At 42.2% G+C, this 20,512-nt stretch overlaps 1 protein-coding gene across 1 annotated transcript in view; it reads left to right on the top strand.

The window, feature by feature from the left end:
- The window catches only part of CCN5 (cellular communication network factor 5), a 168,507-nt gene that overhangs the window by 12,125 nt on the left and 135,870 nt on the right, over positions 1–20,512 (top strand). The window contains exon 3 of the mRNA XM_069201955.1: positions 1,737–1,985. Coding sequence (XP_069058056.1) covers positions 1,737–1,985 — 249 coding nt within the window. The remainder of the gene's footprint in view (positions 1–1,736; positions 1,986–20,512) is intronic.

Raw genomic sequence — 20,512 nt, 5'->3', positions numbered from 1 at the left:
GCTCCACTTTATAACTATGGTGCTGCGTTTTTGGCCTTCTAACACCACATTAGCATAAAAAAATTATGGTAATGTGGCTTTGGAATGGTGCTAGGGGCTCTTAAATATGCCCCTATGTTTACAGCCTTTTACAGTAGATTTGCAACAGAAAAACATATGGGCAGATTTTTCCTTAGTTGTTAGAACCCCAGCTCTTATTTAATTATTTAGAAATTCTCAATACATTTAGATGTATGCTCACAAGTGCTTCTCCTTTCTCTCCTGTCATGTTAAGCATGTAATCTGATTTTAATTGTATGGGTGTTACTGGATGCCAGTGTGTTTCCTTAGGGAAAACATCTGACTGAGACATGTCTTGTATAACAATTTATGTGCCACATACTTTTATTTTACTTACTGGTTAAGTAATACCCAACAATAACATATTTGGCAGATGTCTAACCTTGTACTAGTTAGCAATAGATATATTTAATTTCACTTCTTCCATGTATAGATTTTAACAAGTATATTAAAATAATGAAATTAGTTTGGCAGTTGTTTAGGGTTTACTGAAAAGACTGGCAACAATTGTCAGATGTCCTTACCACCCTCTTTAGCATGTAACTAGATATGCACTCTAAACATGGTGGACGTGACACGGATCAAACATTGGCATGTCTTGTTTCTGCCACACTCTAAATAACCACGTTAATGAAATTGAAAAATGTTTTATTTCGTATCATATTTAAAACACAATGCAAAATAGGAAAAGCATACTCATGAAAACACAAAAGAAAGGGGATTTGACTAAATTGTAGGACATTGTGCATTTTGGCAAAGTAGCCTTTGTCAATTACTACTACTAGTCTGGGTACCTAAACACGTTGTGTCATTCAGTTTATCTAATCACCCTTTGAATAGCTTTTCTGTGTGTGTTTTTCCTGTTTTGGCAGTGGCGGCTCCTCCGCAATGGCAAAGGAGCATCCCACCACTGGCTAAGAGCTAGCAGCTGAAAAAATAAAACAATATTTTATTATTGTTTTATTTTTCAGCTGCTGGCTCAGCCAGCATTTGCGGGGAGGGGCAAGGGTGGGTCACGGAAGGGGGGGTGGAGGAGTGGAGTGCACTTAAGTGCACATGACAATTTGGCTGGCCATCTTAAGCCGGCCAAGCTAACATGCGCACTTAGGTTTCTCCATAGCCGGGGTTGGAGAAACAGCACAAATTTCAATGCTTGAGCCGCAGACCACAACACTCAGACCAATCCTGCCGCTGCTCTCATGCTAAGCATAGCGTGAGAGCGGTGCCAGGATTGTGTGGGGGAGCCGGTGCTGGTGTCCCAGGGACTACTGGGACAACATCAGGAGTGAGAAGAGGAGCGAGGCGGCCAGCAGCGGCAGGATAGGTATTGTTTTTATTATTATTATTTCCCCCTCCCATTAGCCCCACCCAACATAAAGCCCCCCCTTGAGATTATCGGTGGCCGCCACTGTGTTCTGGATTGCTTCTTCATTGACATACAGGGTTTTCACACCTGTTGTTGGAGCCTGAGGGCCATTTTCAGCGAGAGCGTCCTACTGTTTAGTCAGATAACACATTCATTTGCAATTATTACTATAAGCTGAAATCAAATGTGTCCAGGTGGGCTAATGGTTAGAGTAATGTTTATGCAGAGGGGTCAGCTTTTAAAGTTTAAAGGCAATTCAAGTTTTTTTTGGCATCTCTAATTATACTAAAATCTCTAACATCGATTACAGATGAAGAGGATGGAAATTGTGAGATCGATGGTAAAACATACAAAAATGGAGAGGTCTTTCAACCAACCTGTAAGATGCAATGTGTCTGCTCTGATGGGGGTGTCACCTGCACTCCTCTCTGCAGTGACAATATTCAGTTGCCCACTTCAGAGTGTCCATCACCAAGGCGTGTGCAACTGCCAGGAAAATGCTGCGACCAATGGATCTGTGACCAACAACAGAACAGAATCACAAACGATGCTCAGTCAGGTAATATGCATTTTTATATTTTGTGTTTAATATGTCATTCTAATTCACTACAAAAAATTGCCACTCTGCTTGATAACGTGCTCTAATTTTCCACCTCCTATTCCAGCCATCCTCGAAAGAGTTTTGTTCACTTGCAATATGTCAGTAGATTAATCTTCAGAAGTGTTTTTGAAATATAAACCCATTTTTTGCAAAATGATTAATCACATTGACACATAGTTATTTCTGGTTTCATTCAATAAAAAATCGCAGCTTAGAGTCAGTGCAAGTGAGTTGAGTGGTCCAACTACTTTCTAATACTTCTCCACTGGCAATATTTGTGATATTGCATTTTTAAAGGTACACATTATTCTTTCATCATTATTTCAGAGTTTAACATGTATTAAGGAAGTTCCTAAGAGCAAAGTGAAAAGACTCTCTACAACTTACACAGAGAGTAAGGGTTCCTATGATTGAATATTGCACTAACAGTAATGTTTGTTAATTTAACCATCCAATCTTCATTAAGTGCTGTCACTCGTGATAGCAGCAATGTTGACAATGAAGATAGGGTAAATATTTCAAATTTTCACCTGCAAATTGAGAATTTAGAAAAATGAGAACGATTTCCTGATTCCATCCAAATTTACATTCATGAGTCACACACTCATTTTCCTTTCCAAATCATTCTGTTTCTTTTTTTGTTTTTTTCCTTTGTCCTCCTACACCTCTGGCTATAACAACTCCATATCGTCCAAACAAAGAGAAGACCTCTCTCATATATGGAGATACATAGCGCCAGGGAGACCAGACCTCACTCACTTAACCTCAACGCACAAGTTTACGTTTAAGGATAGAGTTGATCTGGCCTCTAATCATCGGACAATATTTAGATTACATAGCTCACCCCACATCAAGCAATACTCTACAGTGCTCAATTATTCCATAACCGTGACTATATTCCTGCCTTCTTTCCCCTATTTGAGTCATTGGTTGCCACAACCCGCTTTGAGATCCCAATAAGCGCATGAAACCAATCCGAAGATAAAGGGGGAGAAACAGATGTCCATTTACGGCAAATTTCTCTCCTGCCCAGAATTATCACATAACATAATAACATCTTCTTCACCCTACTCTTAACTTCCCTTTCTTCTGAAATACCAAAGATTACTATGGGGAGACTCTGTAAAATCTGTTGCTTTATAGCACTTAAGATAACCATACTAACTTTTACCCAAAAACGTTGTACCAATGGACAGTGCCAAAACATATGAACATCAGATGCCCCCGGAAAAACCCATTTGGCACAGCTAACTAGTTCCCCTCCTCTCATCCTCAAGAGCTTCTCTGGGGTGATAAAGACCCTATGTAAAGTAAAAAGATGATTCCTCAATAGTGGTGCTAATTTGACTTCCTTATATACGACACGCATTGACGTTTCCCACCAACTTTGTACTTGATCAGAAGACATGACTTCCCCCCAAATGGAATGCAACAAGCTAAAATCCCCATCCAGCATGTCCACAAGACCCCAATACCAACTTGAAACATTTCTAATGCATTATTGATTGTTTATTATATAGGGGGTCATTCTGACCCTGGCGGTAAATACCGCCATGGCGGAGGTTGGCGGTAGCACCGCCAACAGGCTGGCGGTGCTCCGCCGGGCATTCTGACCGCGGCGGTACAGCCGCGGCCAGAAGCGGAAAGCCGGCGGTGTACCGCCGACTTTCCGCTGCCCATGGGAATCCGCCATGGCGGCGCAGCTTGCTGCGCCGCCATGGGGATTCTGACACCCCATACCGCCATCCTGTTCCTGGCGGTTCGTCCGCCAGGAACAGGATGGCGGTATGGGGTGTCGTGGGGCCCCTGGGGGCCCCTGCAGTGTCCATGCCAATGGCATGGGCACTGCAGGGACCCCCGTAAGAGGGCCCCACAAAGAATTTCAGTGTCTGCTTTGCAGACACTGAAATTCGCGACGGGTGCAACTGCACCCGTCGCACCTTCCCACTCCGCCGGCTCCATTCTGAGCCGGCTTCCTCGTGGGAAGGGTGTTTCCCGCTGGGCTGGCGGGCGGACTTTCGGCGGTCGCCCGCCAGCCCAGTGGGAAACCCAGAATGACCGCCGCGGTACGGTCTTCTGGCGGTTCCCGCTTGGCGGGCGGCTACCGCCGCCCGCCAAGCTTAGAATCAGGGCCATAGTCTTCCAACTGATTTCCAACCCCAACCCCAACTGTAGCCTTCTGGGACCAGTTTCTCAATTGTATATACTTCAGTCTTGCAAGGTTTCCACCTGTCTGTTCCGTAAGCTCAAAATAACAACAAGCCATAACTAACTAAATCCCCCCAAATTTGAATCCCCGCTCTCTTAAGAGGTAAAGCCAATACATCTGTAAGACATTCAGGCGGTACCGGGGACTCCCAAACCTGGACCCAATGACTATAATACTCGATTTTAGCCACCTGCCATACCCTATACTGAACTTTCACTGCATCTTGCAATATCTTCAATCTCACTTTTTTAAAAACTTGGGATCTCCAAACTTACATAAGAAATGAGTAGCTGAACCTTTTCCTGTTGTTACCATACAATTAAACATTTCTCCAACCTCCGAGCGATCTGGGTCTGAAAATAACATTCTAACATTCTTAAGATGAAATGCCCATGCGTAGTACTATAAATCAGGAAGTGTGAGTCCCCCTTTTTCCTTCCTTTGACGTAATTTCTTCCATGCTATCCTAGGGCCTTTGGGGGTTATTCCAACTTTGGAGGAGGTGGTAATCCGTCCCAAATGTGACGGATTTACCACCAGCCGTATTACGAGTTCCATAGGATATAATGGACTTGTAATACGGCTGGTGGTATATTCGTCACTTTACCGTCACTTTTGGGACGGATTACCACTTCCTCCAAAGTTGGAATAACCCCCTTTGTGTGCCCAAATAAAAGAGTTAATCTTCTGTTGAAACATAATCAAGAGCCTGTTATCCATTAGTAGGGGAATAGAATTCAAAAGAAAATTCAACTTAGGCAAATTATCATTTTAACCAAATGTATCCTTCCAATTATTGTGAGAGGAAGGTGTGCCCACCCTAACATTAACTTAGTACACTCTGGCCCATATTTATACTTTTTGACGCACAACTGCGCCAACGCAGTTGTGCGTCAAAAATGTTAATGCCGGCTAACGCCATTCCAAAGCGCCATGCGGGCGCCTTATTTATTGGATGACGTTAGCCGGCGCTGCGGACTGGTGTGCGTCAAAAAAAATGACTCACACCAGGCAGCGCCGGCGTAGGGGAAAATGGAGCTTGGGCGTAAAAAAATGGGGCAAGTCAGGTCTGAGGCAAAATTTTGGCCTCAACACGATTTGCGCAATTTTTTTTGACGCCCAACCCCCATTGAAATGACTCCTGTCTTAGCAAAGACAGGAGTCATGCCCCCTTGCCCAATGGCCATGCCCAGGGTACGTATGTCCCCTGGGCATGGTCATTGGGCATAGTGGCATGTAGGGGGGCACAAATCAGGCTCCCCTATGCCACAAAAAAAATACTTACCTGAACTTACCTTAACTTCCCTGGGATGGGTCCCTCCCTCCTTGGGTGTCCTCCTGGGGTGGGCAAGGGTGGCAGGGGGTGTCCTTGGGGGCATGGGAGGGCACCTCTGCGCTCCTTCTGAGCCCACAGGTCCCTTAACGCCTGCCCTGACCCAGGCGTTAAAAAACGGCGCCCATCAGGCTGGGCGCCGTTTTTTAAGGCCTGCCCCCTCCTGTGCGTCAAAATGACGTCACAGTATAAATATGGGGCACAGGCCTTAAAGTCATTTTTTGGAAGGGAACGCCTACCTTGCATATAATTAACGCAAGGCTGGTTTCCCCTTCTAAAAAATGACGCACATGGTGGAACTTTGACGCCCGTGGGGTCGGACGTCAAAGTATAAATATGGGGCAGTGTTTGCGCCGAATGTGCGTCAAAAATTTTGCCGCACATTTGGCGCAAACAGAGTATAAATATGCCCCTCTGTTACTACAGACCTAATATTAACCTCTGAAATTCGTTCCACCTCCTGATCAATTAATAACCACAAGTACCTCATAGATTTTGTTGTGTGGCAGTAAAGAACCTCCAAAGTCCATACCATTATCTCTGTTTTTTTCTGGATTAATATGATAACCCGAAATCCTCCCAAAGTCATTCGCTAAGTTCAATAATGCAGAAAGGGAAACTGATAGGTTTGAAGTATAAACTAATAGATCATCAGTGAATAAGGCGACTTTCCTCATCCACCCCTTACTACTAAAAGAAGAAATATTTGGATCCCGCCTGATCCTTCTTGCAAAGGGCTCTACATACAAATCAAACAACAAGGGGGAGAGGGGACAGCCCTGTCTAGCACCCCTAGTAATCTGAAGGGAATCAGTAAGCTTCCCATTCACTAAAACCCTTGCCTCTGGTGCCTAATAAATCAATCGAATTGCCCGGCAAAATTTACTACCCAAGCTTCTCCGTTCGAGAACTAAATTTAAGTAGTTTCAGTTAACTCTGTCAAAAGCTTTCTTAGCATCCAAAGCTATAACTGCTAGCGGTTCTTGATATGTGGTAGCCAAGTAGATAGCACCAATTAGGCTAAATGTTTGTTCATACATAAACCTATTTCTTATAGAACCTTTCTGATCTGGATGAATTGATTCACCAATTACCCCACTCAACCTATCTGCCATAATCTTACCATAGGTTTTATAATCGCTATTCAACAAAGATATTGGTCTATAAGATTCACATCTTACTAGAGATTTTCCTGGTTTTAAAATAAGAGAAATAGTGGCTTTGCACCAAGAAACTGGCAATGAAACGCCCTCCTCGAAAAACGCTGAAAACAATTGGGCTATTGGAGGAATAATAGAGTCACCCAAAACTTGATAAAATTCAACCGGGATACCGTCCGGGCCTGCAGCTTTCCCTTTACTACTTTTTTTTAGGATCACTTTTATTTCCTCTTCCGTGATAGGTCTAATCAAATGTGCCTGCTTATCCTGTCTGAGGCGGGGGAGAGCATCCATATCTAACCAGTCCTCAACTGCCTTGACGTCTACTTCCCCTTCCTCCACATAGAGAGATGCCAACAACTTTAGGAATGCCACTTTTATATCATCCGGGGATGTCAACATAACCTCTGAATAACTATCCACAAGTTCCTCTATATTACCCTGTACCTGATCTTTCTTGACTTTCCAGGCCAGTAACTTCCCCATGTTATCTCCAGTCTCAAATTGGGCCTGCTTGCTCACCTCCCATCTTTTTGCTATTTTTACTTGTAAGACCGATTCCAGCTGCTGCCGCAAGCTCCTTCTCTTGTTATTCAAATACTCTTTGTCACCTCCCTTCTCCAATTCGGAATTACATAACCGGATCTGCCTCTCTAAACCCTCCAATTGCTCCCTATACTGCTTCCTTCTATAACTAGCAAGACTTATGATTCCCCCCCTCATTACAGCCTTAAAAGTATCCCAAACTACACTTATAGGGGCTGAACCCTGATTGATCCTAAAAAACTCCCCAGTGTCCTTTCGAAGGGGACCTATGACTTCTTCCTCCAGTAACAATGCTCTATCCAGAGTCCGTCTTTTCCCCCTACCTCCTGGGGACAACTCATTCTCAAGGTCACTACTACATGGTCAGACAAATGTACGGGTGAGTAAACAACATCCTTTACCAAACCACACACAGACTTTTCCACTAAAAAATAGTCAATTGATGATGTACAGCCAGACTTTCTGTTATAGAAAGAAAAACCCTGCTCCTCGCCTGCTCTTAATCTCCACAGGTCACATAGCCGAAAATCTTTCATCAATAATTTAAGATACTGTTGGGATTTTGGTATACCCACTGACTTACATCTAGCTGACCTGTCCAATTTATTGTCCAAGACCACATTCAAATCTCCCACCATAATAATAGGATCCGAAAACTTTAGGAAATATGCAAAAACCCTTCTCAAAGGTTCTATGTCATCACAATTTGGCCCATAGAACCCTACTAGTGTAAATTTCCTTCCTTCCACCAAGAGATTAACTATAACCCATCTACCTAGTTTATCCGTTATAGCCCATAGCAAGGTTACATTTACCTGCTGTTTAACTAGAACCGCTACCCCCCGGTATTAAAATTTTGATCTGCACAAACATAGCATTGAATCCATTTGTGATTTAAAAACAAACTTGAAGTTTCTTTTTTAGTCAAGTGTGTCTCCTGCAATAATATTATATGTGCTGGACACTCCCTGAGGAACAGCGAAATTTTCCTAGCCCTAGCCAGTACCCTTAAACCATTGACGTTCCAAGACATTATTTGCAGCAAACTTGCCCCGTCCCCCTGTCCCCTATAACCCTATCCAATTATACCTGAGTAGCCTGAGGTGCATAAGAACATTTTATAGCTTCCTCCCCACCACCCCCCTCCATACAACCCCATTCCCACCCACCATAACCCCCACTGTGCCCCATAGCCCTCACTCCCCACAAAAGGGGACCACTACCTCCTATTAACAGACCCTTAGGTCTCATTTAGAGCTCCTTTGAGCTCACCGGCGTGACCTGTACACTCTCTCCCTTCTTCATACCTTCTAATACTTCTTCTGCTAAGGCTGGGTCCCTCATATTGTGCATTTTATTATTGTACATTACACAAAGAGTTGCTGGAAATTTGAGTTGGGCTACTGCACTCACACTTTTAAATTCTTCTAATCATTTTCCCAACTTCCACTTTCTATTTAATGTTGCACTGGAAAAGTCAGACCTGATCTCAAATGAAAACTCCTCAACTTTTAAGGGTCCCGGTCCCAACGCTTTCACTAATATTTTCTCTTTCAATTAATATGTCTGAAAATTGACCAGAATCGTCTGTGGCTTCGTCTTATTAGGGTTCCTCCTGAATGGATCTCTATGGATCCTCTGATTGTCTTTCATGATCTCAGCCTCAGTTTCCTCCAAAGGCATTTCTCTTTTGATAAGAGAAACTACATATTTTGTTTAAATCGTCTCCTTCCACACCTTCAGGCACTTTTAAAATTCCTAAATTATTCCTCGATGAATTTTCCAAATGTTAAAATTTTTCTTATTACATTGACTTTCCTTCAGACCTTTAATTTCCTCTTTGTTCCTAATTATTTTGCCTTTAATGGTCTCCACCGACTCCTCAAGGGCTTGAGTCCTATGAGCCAGAAGATAAAACGACTCACAAGCCATTCTTATCTCTCCTTGTTTAGCCTCTGAGACCGCAAACCCCTTAGATATGTTTTATGTAAGTGCCAAGAACATGTTCTCCAATTTATTAGGCTCCGATAACACAAACAGCCCCTGATTATCCACAGAAAGGGAAGGCTCCGTACTCCCCAAAGGCCCCCAGGGTCAGGGGAATTAAGCATCACCTAGGCCTCCACACTCACTCTATCTTCAGCCTGACTATCGCAATAGTCTCTAACCTGAGGTAGTTCCTCAAGTCCAGGGGGTATAATCCCCCCTCACTGGTTCCCCATCCTGTGAGAGTGATACCCCCTGCTCTATCTGGCACTGAAAGCAGGCGTCACCAATCGGAGAGCCCTAAAATAAGCTCGAACAGAGGGAGTCACTTTGGCTTTGCCAATGCTTGTTTTGTGCTTTAATATAGCTTTCCTTGGATTTCTCACAAGCTCCTCACCGAAGGAACTTTCACCCTGAGTATTCCTTTCTCCTCCCCACCTTCCCCTCCTAGAGGAGAGCTTAAGTTTGTTATTTTGTTCGTTTTATTCAGTAAATCCACTTTTTCATGGCTTCCTCGCTTGCTTTTTCCCCAAACAGAGCATCTTACTGTTTTTGTTGGGGAAAAACGCCTCCCCCTCCCTTCAGTCATCTTCCGAGGCTCGTCGGAGAATAACCTCGCGTTGTACACCAGAGCCAGCTCAACCCGACTGGTGCTGACTCTACCCCCGCTCCCCCGGAGGGGAACACGCAAAGCTGCCCGACGGCTCCTTCAAAGCTCCAGGGCAGTGGGCGTCCAACCTGTGGCCCTCCCCGAGCCACCATCCGTCGTCGTGGGGCTGGTGCCCACAAACATTTACCTAATACGACAGGTACCCTCCAGCACTTCGTCACTGAAGCCGCCGCTAAAACTGAGCTGCGTCCACCGGGGAGCTCAGGTAGGATACACAGTGCGCAGCGATCTTGCCGCCGGCCATGTTCCCCTCTCGACAAAACAGTCAATCTTTCTGTTTCTTGACATTTATTGTTATTTTATAAGAAGGGATTATTATTTTCTGTAAGAGTGAATTGAATTTTATGTTGATTGATTAATAAAACTTTATTTCGGCATATCGCCATAAAAGTCTCATTAAAAAACAATACGTTCCAACTCCTCCTGAGAACAATACACATACTCTAAAAAAGGTATTAAAGTGCTTTCTCTTCAAGAAAAAGTTAGATTTTTTTAACAATGCAATTTTCAAATACTGATTTGTTTTGCAGTTTTCTTGCTTCGATTGGGTGCTAAATAAGGGCTAATTCTGACTAACAAAAAACATTATTTTCGAGGCAAAATCCACTTAAAATGTTCCAAGGCAAGATAAATTTATTTGCTGCAGTCAAGACGTTGAAGTTAGTGGATGATCTATGCGGTCATCTGAAAATTTATGACAGCCTTATTTGAGCAAAAGAGTTAAAATACTGTGTCAAATGTACCTCCTAATTTCTCTATTTTCTACATTGGCTGAGTAAGCTAAACATTTTTGACATGTATTTTTCATTGACCTTCCATTACATTGTGTTAGAAGTAGTGGACCATACAATTAAACGTTGGCTGTCAGTATGCACCATAGTGTCTCAACAAACCTGATCTACTGCTTTAGCCTGTATTTACCCGAACAGCCATTCTTTATACCAGGGATTTTTTGGCAATCAACACTTTCCCTTAGAGAAACATATTCCAGTTAACAATCAATAACACTGCAGGTATTGTTTTCCTTCCAGAGTCTGAGATCCTATGCAAGGGCCGAACCTTCTACAGAAAGTTTGTACATGTCTTCCATGGTCATACCAGACACTTGACTATGCTTGGACTGTTCTTTCTTCCTCTCAGAACCATCATCTGGAAGGATAGGCTCCAATCATTCTTGGGAATTTGTGCTGAATATGGCTCAGACCAACAGGCCTTGAAACTAATTAGAAGGTATACTCTTTAGAGTTCTCAAGTCATTCACTTGTTTGATCTAACCGTCTCCTGATCCAGGAACCCTTGTAAGTAGAAGTTGATCCACAAGGAATTTGTATTTACGTTCTTCCGTTCTTCTAGGGAGGCATAATTATGCACTTAAGTGAAGTTGGGAGGAGGGGTTTGCTCCATTCTCGAACATTTAATAAAAAAAATTTGTACATCAATTTGACTGATTACTTTTGAAAGTTCACTCTGCAGTGAATCAGGTATTTTCATAGACAATAGACATACAAGATGCCCTCTTCCATATCTCTGCCCCCCAACACACAAACACTCTCTGCACTTGAGACCTGCCAGTCATTACCTGTCCAAAGTGCCCCCCACCACCTACAGCCAGAAACCTGCTGCAAAGATTTTCACTAAAATTCTGTCTCCTTTGAAGAAACATCTTTGTGCAGTGGGAGAACTTCTCTACATGCATGTAATGGAAAGTTATATGCCTTAATCATCAGACTTGTTGTGGTCTACAGTAGTTGTGGTCTACAGTCTCATTCAGGCTAAAGAAGATTTCTGAATATTTGAGAGTTTTATCTAGAGCTAAAGAATCAATTATAGTTTATTGGAATCAAATGAAATATTGCCAGTTTAGAAAAAAATCTAATTCTCCATTTCATGCTTCAGTCTCGTCTCTTCTCATATCTTTCTGGAAAATCAGTAGTGATCCAAAAGTGACTTCCAATTCTGGACGACATGATTATTTGTCATGTGCTACCCCAGATTATCTAAAGCAGTGGATCAAATATACCCACTCTCAAGAGGCTCCATGTAGTCTAGACCATGGTGTTGTCACCTTGAGGTCTCTTGCCTTCTCCAGGGACCTTGAAAGGTGGTTCATTTACTTATTTATTTAGTGTTTTTTATAGTATGCGCAAGGCCCTAGATTATCAGAGTGCTTTACAAATAAACTGTACACAGTAGATATAGACAGTGCTATGGATACTAGCAGACTTGAGTGTAAAAACAAACTCATCCAAAAGCCCATGCATGCAAAAGTTATAAACATAAACAAATATAAACAGAATTAAGCACTCACAATTGAAGATATAATGGTTCAGACAAGGTTCGACAAGTATGCACAAAAATGGAAGTGAGCAATTCAACAATGAACATTTTGGCTTCATCATAGGCAGATTTGTCATTTGTTCTGCTTCCAAAAGCAAAACTACCCCAATATGGGCACATGCTCATAGCATTCAGATGGCAGTGAGGGCTACATTTGCACTTGTAATATCTACAGACTATGCCTCGTCTGCCAATAAGCTCATCCGCTCCCGCTGCCACCACTAATTTTAGAAGTGCTACAGGTTGATCTAATACGCCCAGTCCTGAAACTGATCAGGCTGTTTATTTTGACCTTGAACTCCACCCTCCAATAGGAAGTGTTGTTTAATAGTGGACATCACTTCAACTTCTGGGATACCAGCCCAGCCATGGGGCCTCTACTGGTTGCTCACCGGCAGCTCAGGCAAAACAGTGCCCAGTGATGAGTTGTCCTGGGCCCTGAGGCTCACCGTGGTTCCTAGAAGTGTCCCAGACTACTATGGTGATTGCAGGGATGGAAGCATCCAGCACTTTAATTTACAATTCAGACCCACTAGCTTTGCCGATGTGATGAGACAGGCTTTCTTATCTTTGCAGGAAAGACTGTGCCAGTATACACTGATGGAATGAAAGCACTGAGGGTGCCAGTGCATTCAGAACCAGGCTTGGTACATTGCAACCACACACTGTGCCTCATCCAAAATACCTACGACATTGAAGCATTGATTATTCTTGGAAGAGCTTCAGGACTAAAATATGTTACTGAATTCTTCTGGCACTGGGTTGATGGTAATTAGTTACATACAATTGTAGCATTCTTTTCTTTCTTTGTTTTTTATTCAGTAGAGATCCAAAAAGTAAAAAAAAGAACCTAAATTAGATTGCAAATGCTTAAACCATAAACAAAATGTAGTCATATTTCATACTTACATAACCATACATTTATCTCTAATTAATCCTAAAGCCACCTATTAAAGTGAAATGTGCATAACATTCAACCTACTTTTTTAATTTTCTTCTTTTCTCCTTTCCCTGGCTCCCTTGCTCTCTTGCTCCCTTCCTTCTTTACTTCCTTTCCTTTAAAATATTGTGCTCAAACCCCTAATAGGAAATGTCTTGCAATGTTAAACGCAGTCATTTTTGTATATTTCTTCTTGATTCTTCCTTTTTGCATAATTCAATTCAAATAACTTTCTCACTTTATTTTCTGCAGCCACAGACCAAAAAAGAAGAGTGTAAATAAACTCCTGTAGTTGTAGAATGAGTGTGCATGCCTGTTAGACCAGTCAGACTGCTAGACCAGTCTTCCCCTAAACCTTTTGCCTTTAACCTCCACTTTCTTTAAATTTGTTTTGTTAGTTCTAGGGCTCTGTGCATTGTACCACTGCTAACCAGTGTTAAAGTGGGTGTGCTTTCTCCCTTAAATATGGTAAAATTAGCTTACATCTGATTGGCAGATTTAATTTACTTATAGGTCCCTTGATGAGTGAGAATATACCCAAGCCCTGGAAATTAAATGCTACTAGTGGGCCTGCTGTACTTAATGTGTCCCCCATTTAAGTAGCCCTTGAAAACATGCCCCAGTCCTGCTATTCCTGCATGAATGCAGTTTTAAACTGCCATTTCGACTCAGTAATATAACCCCCCTTGCCATGCCTTAAACTCCTTTTTATTGCATATACATCACCCCTAAGGCAGGCCCTTGAGAGCCAACAGGGCAGGGTGCATTGTAATTAAAATGTTGGACATATGCATTTAAGTTTCTACATGCCCTGGTAGTGAAACACTCCTACATTTTATATACTACTGTGAGGTCTACTGCTCCCATATGATAACATTGGATTGCCTTATTATATTTATTAAGTGCTAACTTTTGATTGGGAACACGTAAGCAATCATGTTTGGTGTCTGAAAAAGTGTAAATAAAAATGTGCTTTAGTGGTAAAGTTGGATTTTAAGTTACAATTTGGAAAATACTATTTTCCTGCCCTACCTATTTGGTGCCTGCAGCCTGTTACTGGGTCACATCACTGGGTGTAGTTGTCAGTTGGACTTTGTTTATTCCTCTCGGACAGCCACACAAAAAAATGATTAGGTGTGCCTTGATAGGCCATCAACTGGAAGGATGATGGTGGAGCTGCGCACATGTCCCACTTGCAACAGAAGAGGCTATGCTCTGCCTTCACACAATGAACTTATCACCTCTGCATTGTTCTTGCAGCCAGCTTGGAGCCAGGGCAGGGGAGTCAGGAATCCTCAGGCCCTTTAAAGGAAATTCTCTAGAAATGTCTACTTCAAAGGAGGTACCAGGTATAAAAATAGGACCCTTAGACCTCTTCAGTTCACTTTCTGAAACTGGTGAAGGACTCTCAGAGGACTGCCTGTTGCTTTCACCTGCTCTGTATTCCACAAGACTACTTTGGAGCTTGCCTTGAACTCTCAGAGACCTGCCCTGGTGTTTGAGCCCTGTTTCATCACTTGAACCCAGGACTACCAAAGCAAATCCAAGGACTAGTTGGGTGACCCCCCGATCAGTGCCTCAGGGATAGAAAAGGCCCCAACCATCTCGAAGTTGTACCTGGACCCAGCCTAAGTTAGTCCCAAACCTCCAAATTGTGCCCCTACAGTCCTGGACCGTTAGTAGTGCTAAAGGTGCCCAGATAGCCAAAATCCAAAACTTGGGACTTAGGAATTTTTTGGCTAAAAATGCTTTGAGAACCAAGGGAAGTCTAGGACCAACCTGCTGTTCTATCAGTCCAAGGTGCATCGCCAGTGGGCCTGAATTCATGCAGCTTCCACTATGCATGTTCTCCGCAGCAGCAAATCCTGTTCAGTGGTCCTTCGTTGAAGGGATCACCGGCCTCATACAACTCCGCCTCTGCTAAAACCTTGTCCCACTGGACATTTTTGACTTCCAAAAAATAAGATAAGTCCGAGTCCGAGCGTAGAAATCTTCACCACAACTTAATCCAGTGACTCCCCAACAATGATGCTTCCTCCTCCAACACTGCCTGCCACCTTGCCCAACTGAAGTTTACCTACTCAGTACACTTTTCTTAGAAATTTCTTCTAAGTCTAAAGGTAAGCACCAACAAGGCCTAATGCACTTTTTGCATCTGACTCACACTCCATTGCAGTCGGCCATATTTTTCGACTTTCACCCAGTCTTGCGCAACTAGATGTCCGTGGTTGGGGCTTTTATATTTTAGGCTCTATTTTTTACCTTAAACTTTAAAAAAATATTCACTCCAGTTCTACAAATTGTCCGTGGTTGGGGCTTTTATATTTTAGGCTCTATTTTTTACCTTAAACTTTAAAAAAATATTCACTCCAGTTCTACAAATTGTCATTTTGGTATCAAATAATTTATTAAATTCTACTCTATTTTTCTAAAGTGGGGTGGGATTTTTCCTGTGTTGTGGTCTCACTTTATTACTCTTTGTGTGCTGCATAAATAATTTACACATTGCCTCTAATTAAAACATGACTGCTTTCATGCCAAGAGACTGGGGGGCTAAACGCAGGTTAATTTAGTCACTTTAGTTGTTCACCCTGATGGGGATTGTGGCTCTTTCTTGAACTGGGGTTACCCCATTCAACGAACAACTCAATTTCTCACAGAGACACAGATATTGCAACAAAAATTAACATATGCTCTGAACTCCACATGAGAGTCATATTCCTTAATTACCTTATCAAGATGCTAAACTCATCTGGGTGCAAAACCGTGGTCCACCGTAGAACTTAAAAACCTAAACTGCTGATTCCAAAATGTGGTTAGAAGAAGGGAAGGTTGCTGCAACATGTCTCCAAACACCACCCATTTGCTGGCACCTAAAAAAGCAATCAGGAGAGGATGGCTAGAACTTATTAAAGATGCTAGGGGGCTTACTTACAAGCCCCTCTGCACCACGGAAACTTCACTTTTATTGACGGTCTGGCAGCCACACTGCAGGGCCATATTTACAAGGCCACATAAAGCCACCCTGTGTGGCTTTTCATGGCCTTGTAAATATGCAGAGGCAAATGCAACATAAGTCGCTGCAGAGCCTCACCCTGCGATAGGGAGGCGTGCCATGGGTGTTACAGTGCATGTTCCCACATAACACCCCAGGCATTTGACACATTTCCCAGATTCACTAAAGGAGGCACAACGAGGAGAAATACCTTTTTTCTCCTCATTTTTCCTTTTCCTATGTGTGCTGCATTGTGCAGCACACTTAGAAGAAGGAAACACATCTTGTGACTGTTTTTGTGCTGTTAGGTGTCTCTTCCTGCACAAAAACAATCATCCCTGCAATGCAGACACCCTTGCACCATGGTGCAAGGTACCTGCATTGGTCCGTGGCAGCCCATTGTGCACCAGTGCAGAGGAAAAGGACAGGAATGCACCGTAGCTTATAGATGCAGCACATTCCCTCCCTTTTCTTTTGATGATGGGCAGTGCAGCAACTAAGTTTGTGCTGCTGCCCGGCACCAAAAACTTGTAAATATGCTCCTAGGTGTAAAAAAAACAGCCTTTTAGCATAAAGTCCATCCTTATAAAGTACTCCCCCCTAAGTAGCCTACAGCTACATTGCAAAATTGCACCCCTTTTTGTATTGGGAACCTATACCCTGTTTCTCTATCCATCCTATATAAATGCTGAGCGAGAGTCAAGGTATGATAGTTGTAACATAGATGTTTATACCAATTTTCAATACTTCATCATTTAGATTATTTCTAGTTCATGCATTTAGGCCCGTATTTATACTTTTTTGCGCCGCATTTGCGTCGTTTTTTGACGCAAAAACGGCGCAAACTTGCAAAACACCATTTTATTTTGTAGGTTTGCGCCGTTTTGCGTCAAAAAGCGGCGCAAATGCGGCGCTAAAAAAAGTATAAATACGGGCCTTAATCCTCACAAAACTACACCATAGCCTTGCATTTACTTTTCAGGCAGACAATCCGAGCTGGTCTCAGGTTTTCCAGAGGGAATTAATCTTACAATCTGCTACGGTTTTATACCTCTTACTGTCTCAGCTCGATATCTCATTCCTTGAGAGTGCTAAATCTAGTCATTTACAATACTTAAGTGTAAAAACATCATCACAGTCTTGAATCCTGTTTTCCTGAAAATCTCGTTTTAACAAAAGACCAGCTCCTGAACTGACTTATACAGTGGTATAAATGGGTAACTGAATTCCTCCATTATATATTATTAAATTCATTATAACATTATCAAATATATGGACTGACATTTCAATAGCACAATATGACAACATATCTAAACATTTAGCCTGACAATAAACCCTTAACTAAGGTAGAGCCAAATTTGAGAAATAACTTTTGGGGATCAGTAAAAAAGTGCTTTAAATGTTTGTTAGAACATTTAAAAATAGAGAAATAAATATGTGTTCATTAAATTGTAGTTTGTTAGAGTTTATGACTGACACCCTGGGTAGGTGGCTGTGGTTTACTGTCTCCATGGGTTCTAGTTTTCTCAGTTTCATTATCCACCATGGACCGTTAGAAGACCAGGTTCAGTGTCTCCATCAACATTATATGATCGCATTGCAGGCTAGTGGCCCATTTGTTAAGGGTGGGGAATTTAACTTCATTCAGAAGATAGAATTGTAAGCCTCACAAAGGGTAATGAACAACTTATACCCAAAACTGCAGTTCGTCTGTCTGTTTTAAAACTGATTATGGCTTAATTCACGCTTGGTGGTGGAAATTCCCCTAATCCTCTACACGATGGTTTAGGTTGTTTTCAGAAAGATTTCACTCTGTTAAGGTTGGACTATTTTTTATTTCTCATCTTTTAAAAATGGGCACATCTGCCACTGAGATCACTTCTGCAATTTACACTCCAGCCCAGAAGATCACAGTAAATATCAGGAGTCACCATTTAACTCAAAGACACGTCCAGGTACAGTTCAGCATGTGGAAAGAATATGTATTCAGTGGTGGGTGCATGACACCGATGGGTGGATGAATCAGAGATGGTGCTGTACGTCAGTGGCAGGAAAGACTGTGTCAGTATACACTGATGCAACATAAGGCACATTCGAACAAGCCAAAATACAAGAGATATAAAGTAAGGACATATTAAATATTTGATTTCTAGGGTAGGAACAAAAATGTTAAAGATTACATAAACTCAAAAGGTGCAATACAGAGATTATAAATTGTAGATGCATGAAGAATTAATGCCACAAAGGCTCTCTTACTAGTAAGACAAACCAGAAATATGAGCCAAATCAAGAAATTATTCAAGTTTCAATGGTCAGCAAAATCATTAAGAAATCAGACAGCACTCCCAGCAGCACCAGAAAATCTCCAGGAAAGCCTTGGCTCACCCTCAACGGTTTTATATAAAGTTTTCTTGCATAGGAAAGCATTAGTTCTGGCAGAATCACCATGGTGTGAGCAAAATAATTATGGTTTTAGCAAATCAGAGCACAGTCCTAATATATATCACGCTTGCTTACCATCTAACCACTATCCCACTATATGAATATTGATTCTGCATACCCTACGTTATTGTCATCCGGAGATGGCAGGACAGCCTAGCTACAAGAACACCACCAAACTATTGTGAATTGATGCACTACAGTAAACTAGCCTAAAGGCCTAGAAAAAGAGCAACATTACAGTGTCCAAATAGTAAAGTTTTCTTTGAGAGCAGCAAGAGCAAGGTCAAGCAAAATAAACAAACGTGATTCCGCTTGAATGTGTGCTGCAAAAATTTTGAATACTGAACATTCAGAAGGAGACATCCATTTTGAACAAGATGGTGTTGTGACTGAGTACTAGTTAGCATAAGCTAGGAAAAGTCATTCAGCAAGTCACAACAAATGTGGTTTAAATTCAATCGCACCATGTCAGTATGTGCATGTAAATTTGAGAATAAATTCATATTTTGTAAGTATGGCACAAAAATATAAACTTCACAAAAAATTATAGTTGTCCGCTGAATAGTTGCTATTACTAACTTTATTTTCAAAAAAGAAACATAAAACAACCAAACATGCTTCTTGGTCGGTAGGGAAACGTGTGTTTGACTTTCGTTACATATACTAGTCCAAACAACTTGTAATCTTGCCCCTGGTTTTATAGGCTGCGGCTTAACAAACTCCCAGCTGCCTCATGTTTACACTGGTAAATGACCACCTATTTCTGGGAAATTAAATGTAAGTAAAACATCGTGTTCGAATGATCGAGTTAGTGTAGAGGTGTTTGTGAAGTCAGGCTGAAAAACATGTTTATAACAACACAGTGAATCATGAATAAAATGTTTTTTTTTTAACCTGCTTTATAAACCTTGACTGGCCAAATTCAATTAAATACAGATTTTCTGTAAATATTGAGATAGGGAACGCCTTTGTTCCAAAGATCGGGTTAACAAAAACCATTTTGTCTCCACTAGTCCACTGAATGGCAAGGCCGTAGGCAGCGATACAAAAGAGTTAGTAAAAGGGAAGAAATGTCAGCACACTAGGGCCCAGATTTATACTTTTGTGACGCAAAACTGAGTCTGCGCAGTTTTGCATCAAAAAGTATCGCGCCGGCTTGCACCATTCCAGGACGCCAGCCGGGCACCAAATTTATGGAATGGAACAATCCAGCGCAAAGAGTGGGCTAACGTCACATAAAATTATGTTAGCCAGGTTGGGGTGACAGTAATGGAGAATGGTGTTTTGCACCAAAATATGATGTTAGGCTGGTTAGAGTAAAAAAAGATGACTCTAACAAGCCTAGAATCATTTCTTGACACAAAACCATCTATACCACATGACTCCTGTCTTATAAAAGACAGAAGTCATGCCCACCACCCCAGTGGCCAGCACAGGGGACAAGGGTCCCCTGGTCATAGCCATTGCACCCAGTGCCATGTAGGGGGGCCCATTTCAGTGCCCCCAATGGCACTTTGAAATTGTTTTTTAAATACTTATCTCTACTTACCTATACTTACCTCCCGTGTACCTCTGGTGTGGGTGTTCCTGGGGTTTGCGAAGGGCACCTGTGGGCTCTTTCTATGGTGTTTGACCATGGAAATGGGTCCACAGGTCCCCTAACACCTGCCATGACCCAGGTGTTAAATAATGGCGCTAAGCAGGCTTAGCACCATTATTTAGGCCCACCTCCCTCCCATGTACCATTACGGGAGAATAAATAAAGCGCGACGGCCTTGAAGTAATTTTTGGGATCGGAATGCCCACCTTGCATCTCATTGATGCACGGTGGGTTCACGCATCCCAAAAATGACTTTAACTCCAATAT

The sequence above is a fragment of the Pleurodeles waltl genome, chromosome 7 (genome assembly GCF_031143425.1).
Source record: "Pleurodeles waltl isolate 20211129_DDA chromosome 7, aPleWal1.hap1.20221129, whole genome shotgun sequence".
NCBI classification, from domain to species: Eukaryota; Metazoa; Chordata; class Amphibia; order Caudata; family Salamandridae; genus Pleurodeles; species Pleurodeles waltl.
The sequence above is the reverse complement of the archived record's forward strand: the minus strand, read 5'-3'. Positions and strand labels throughout refer to the sequence as shown.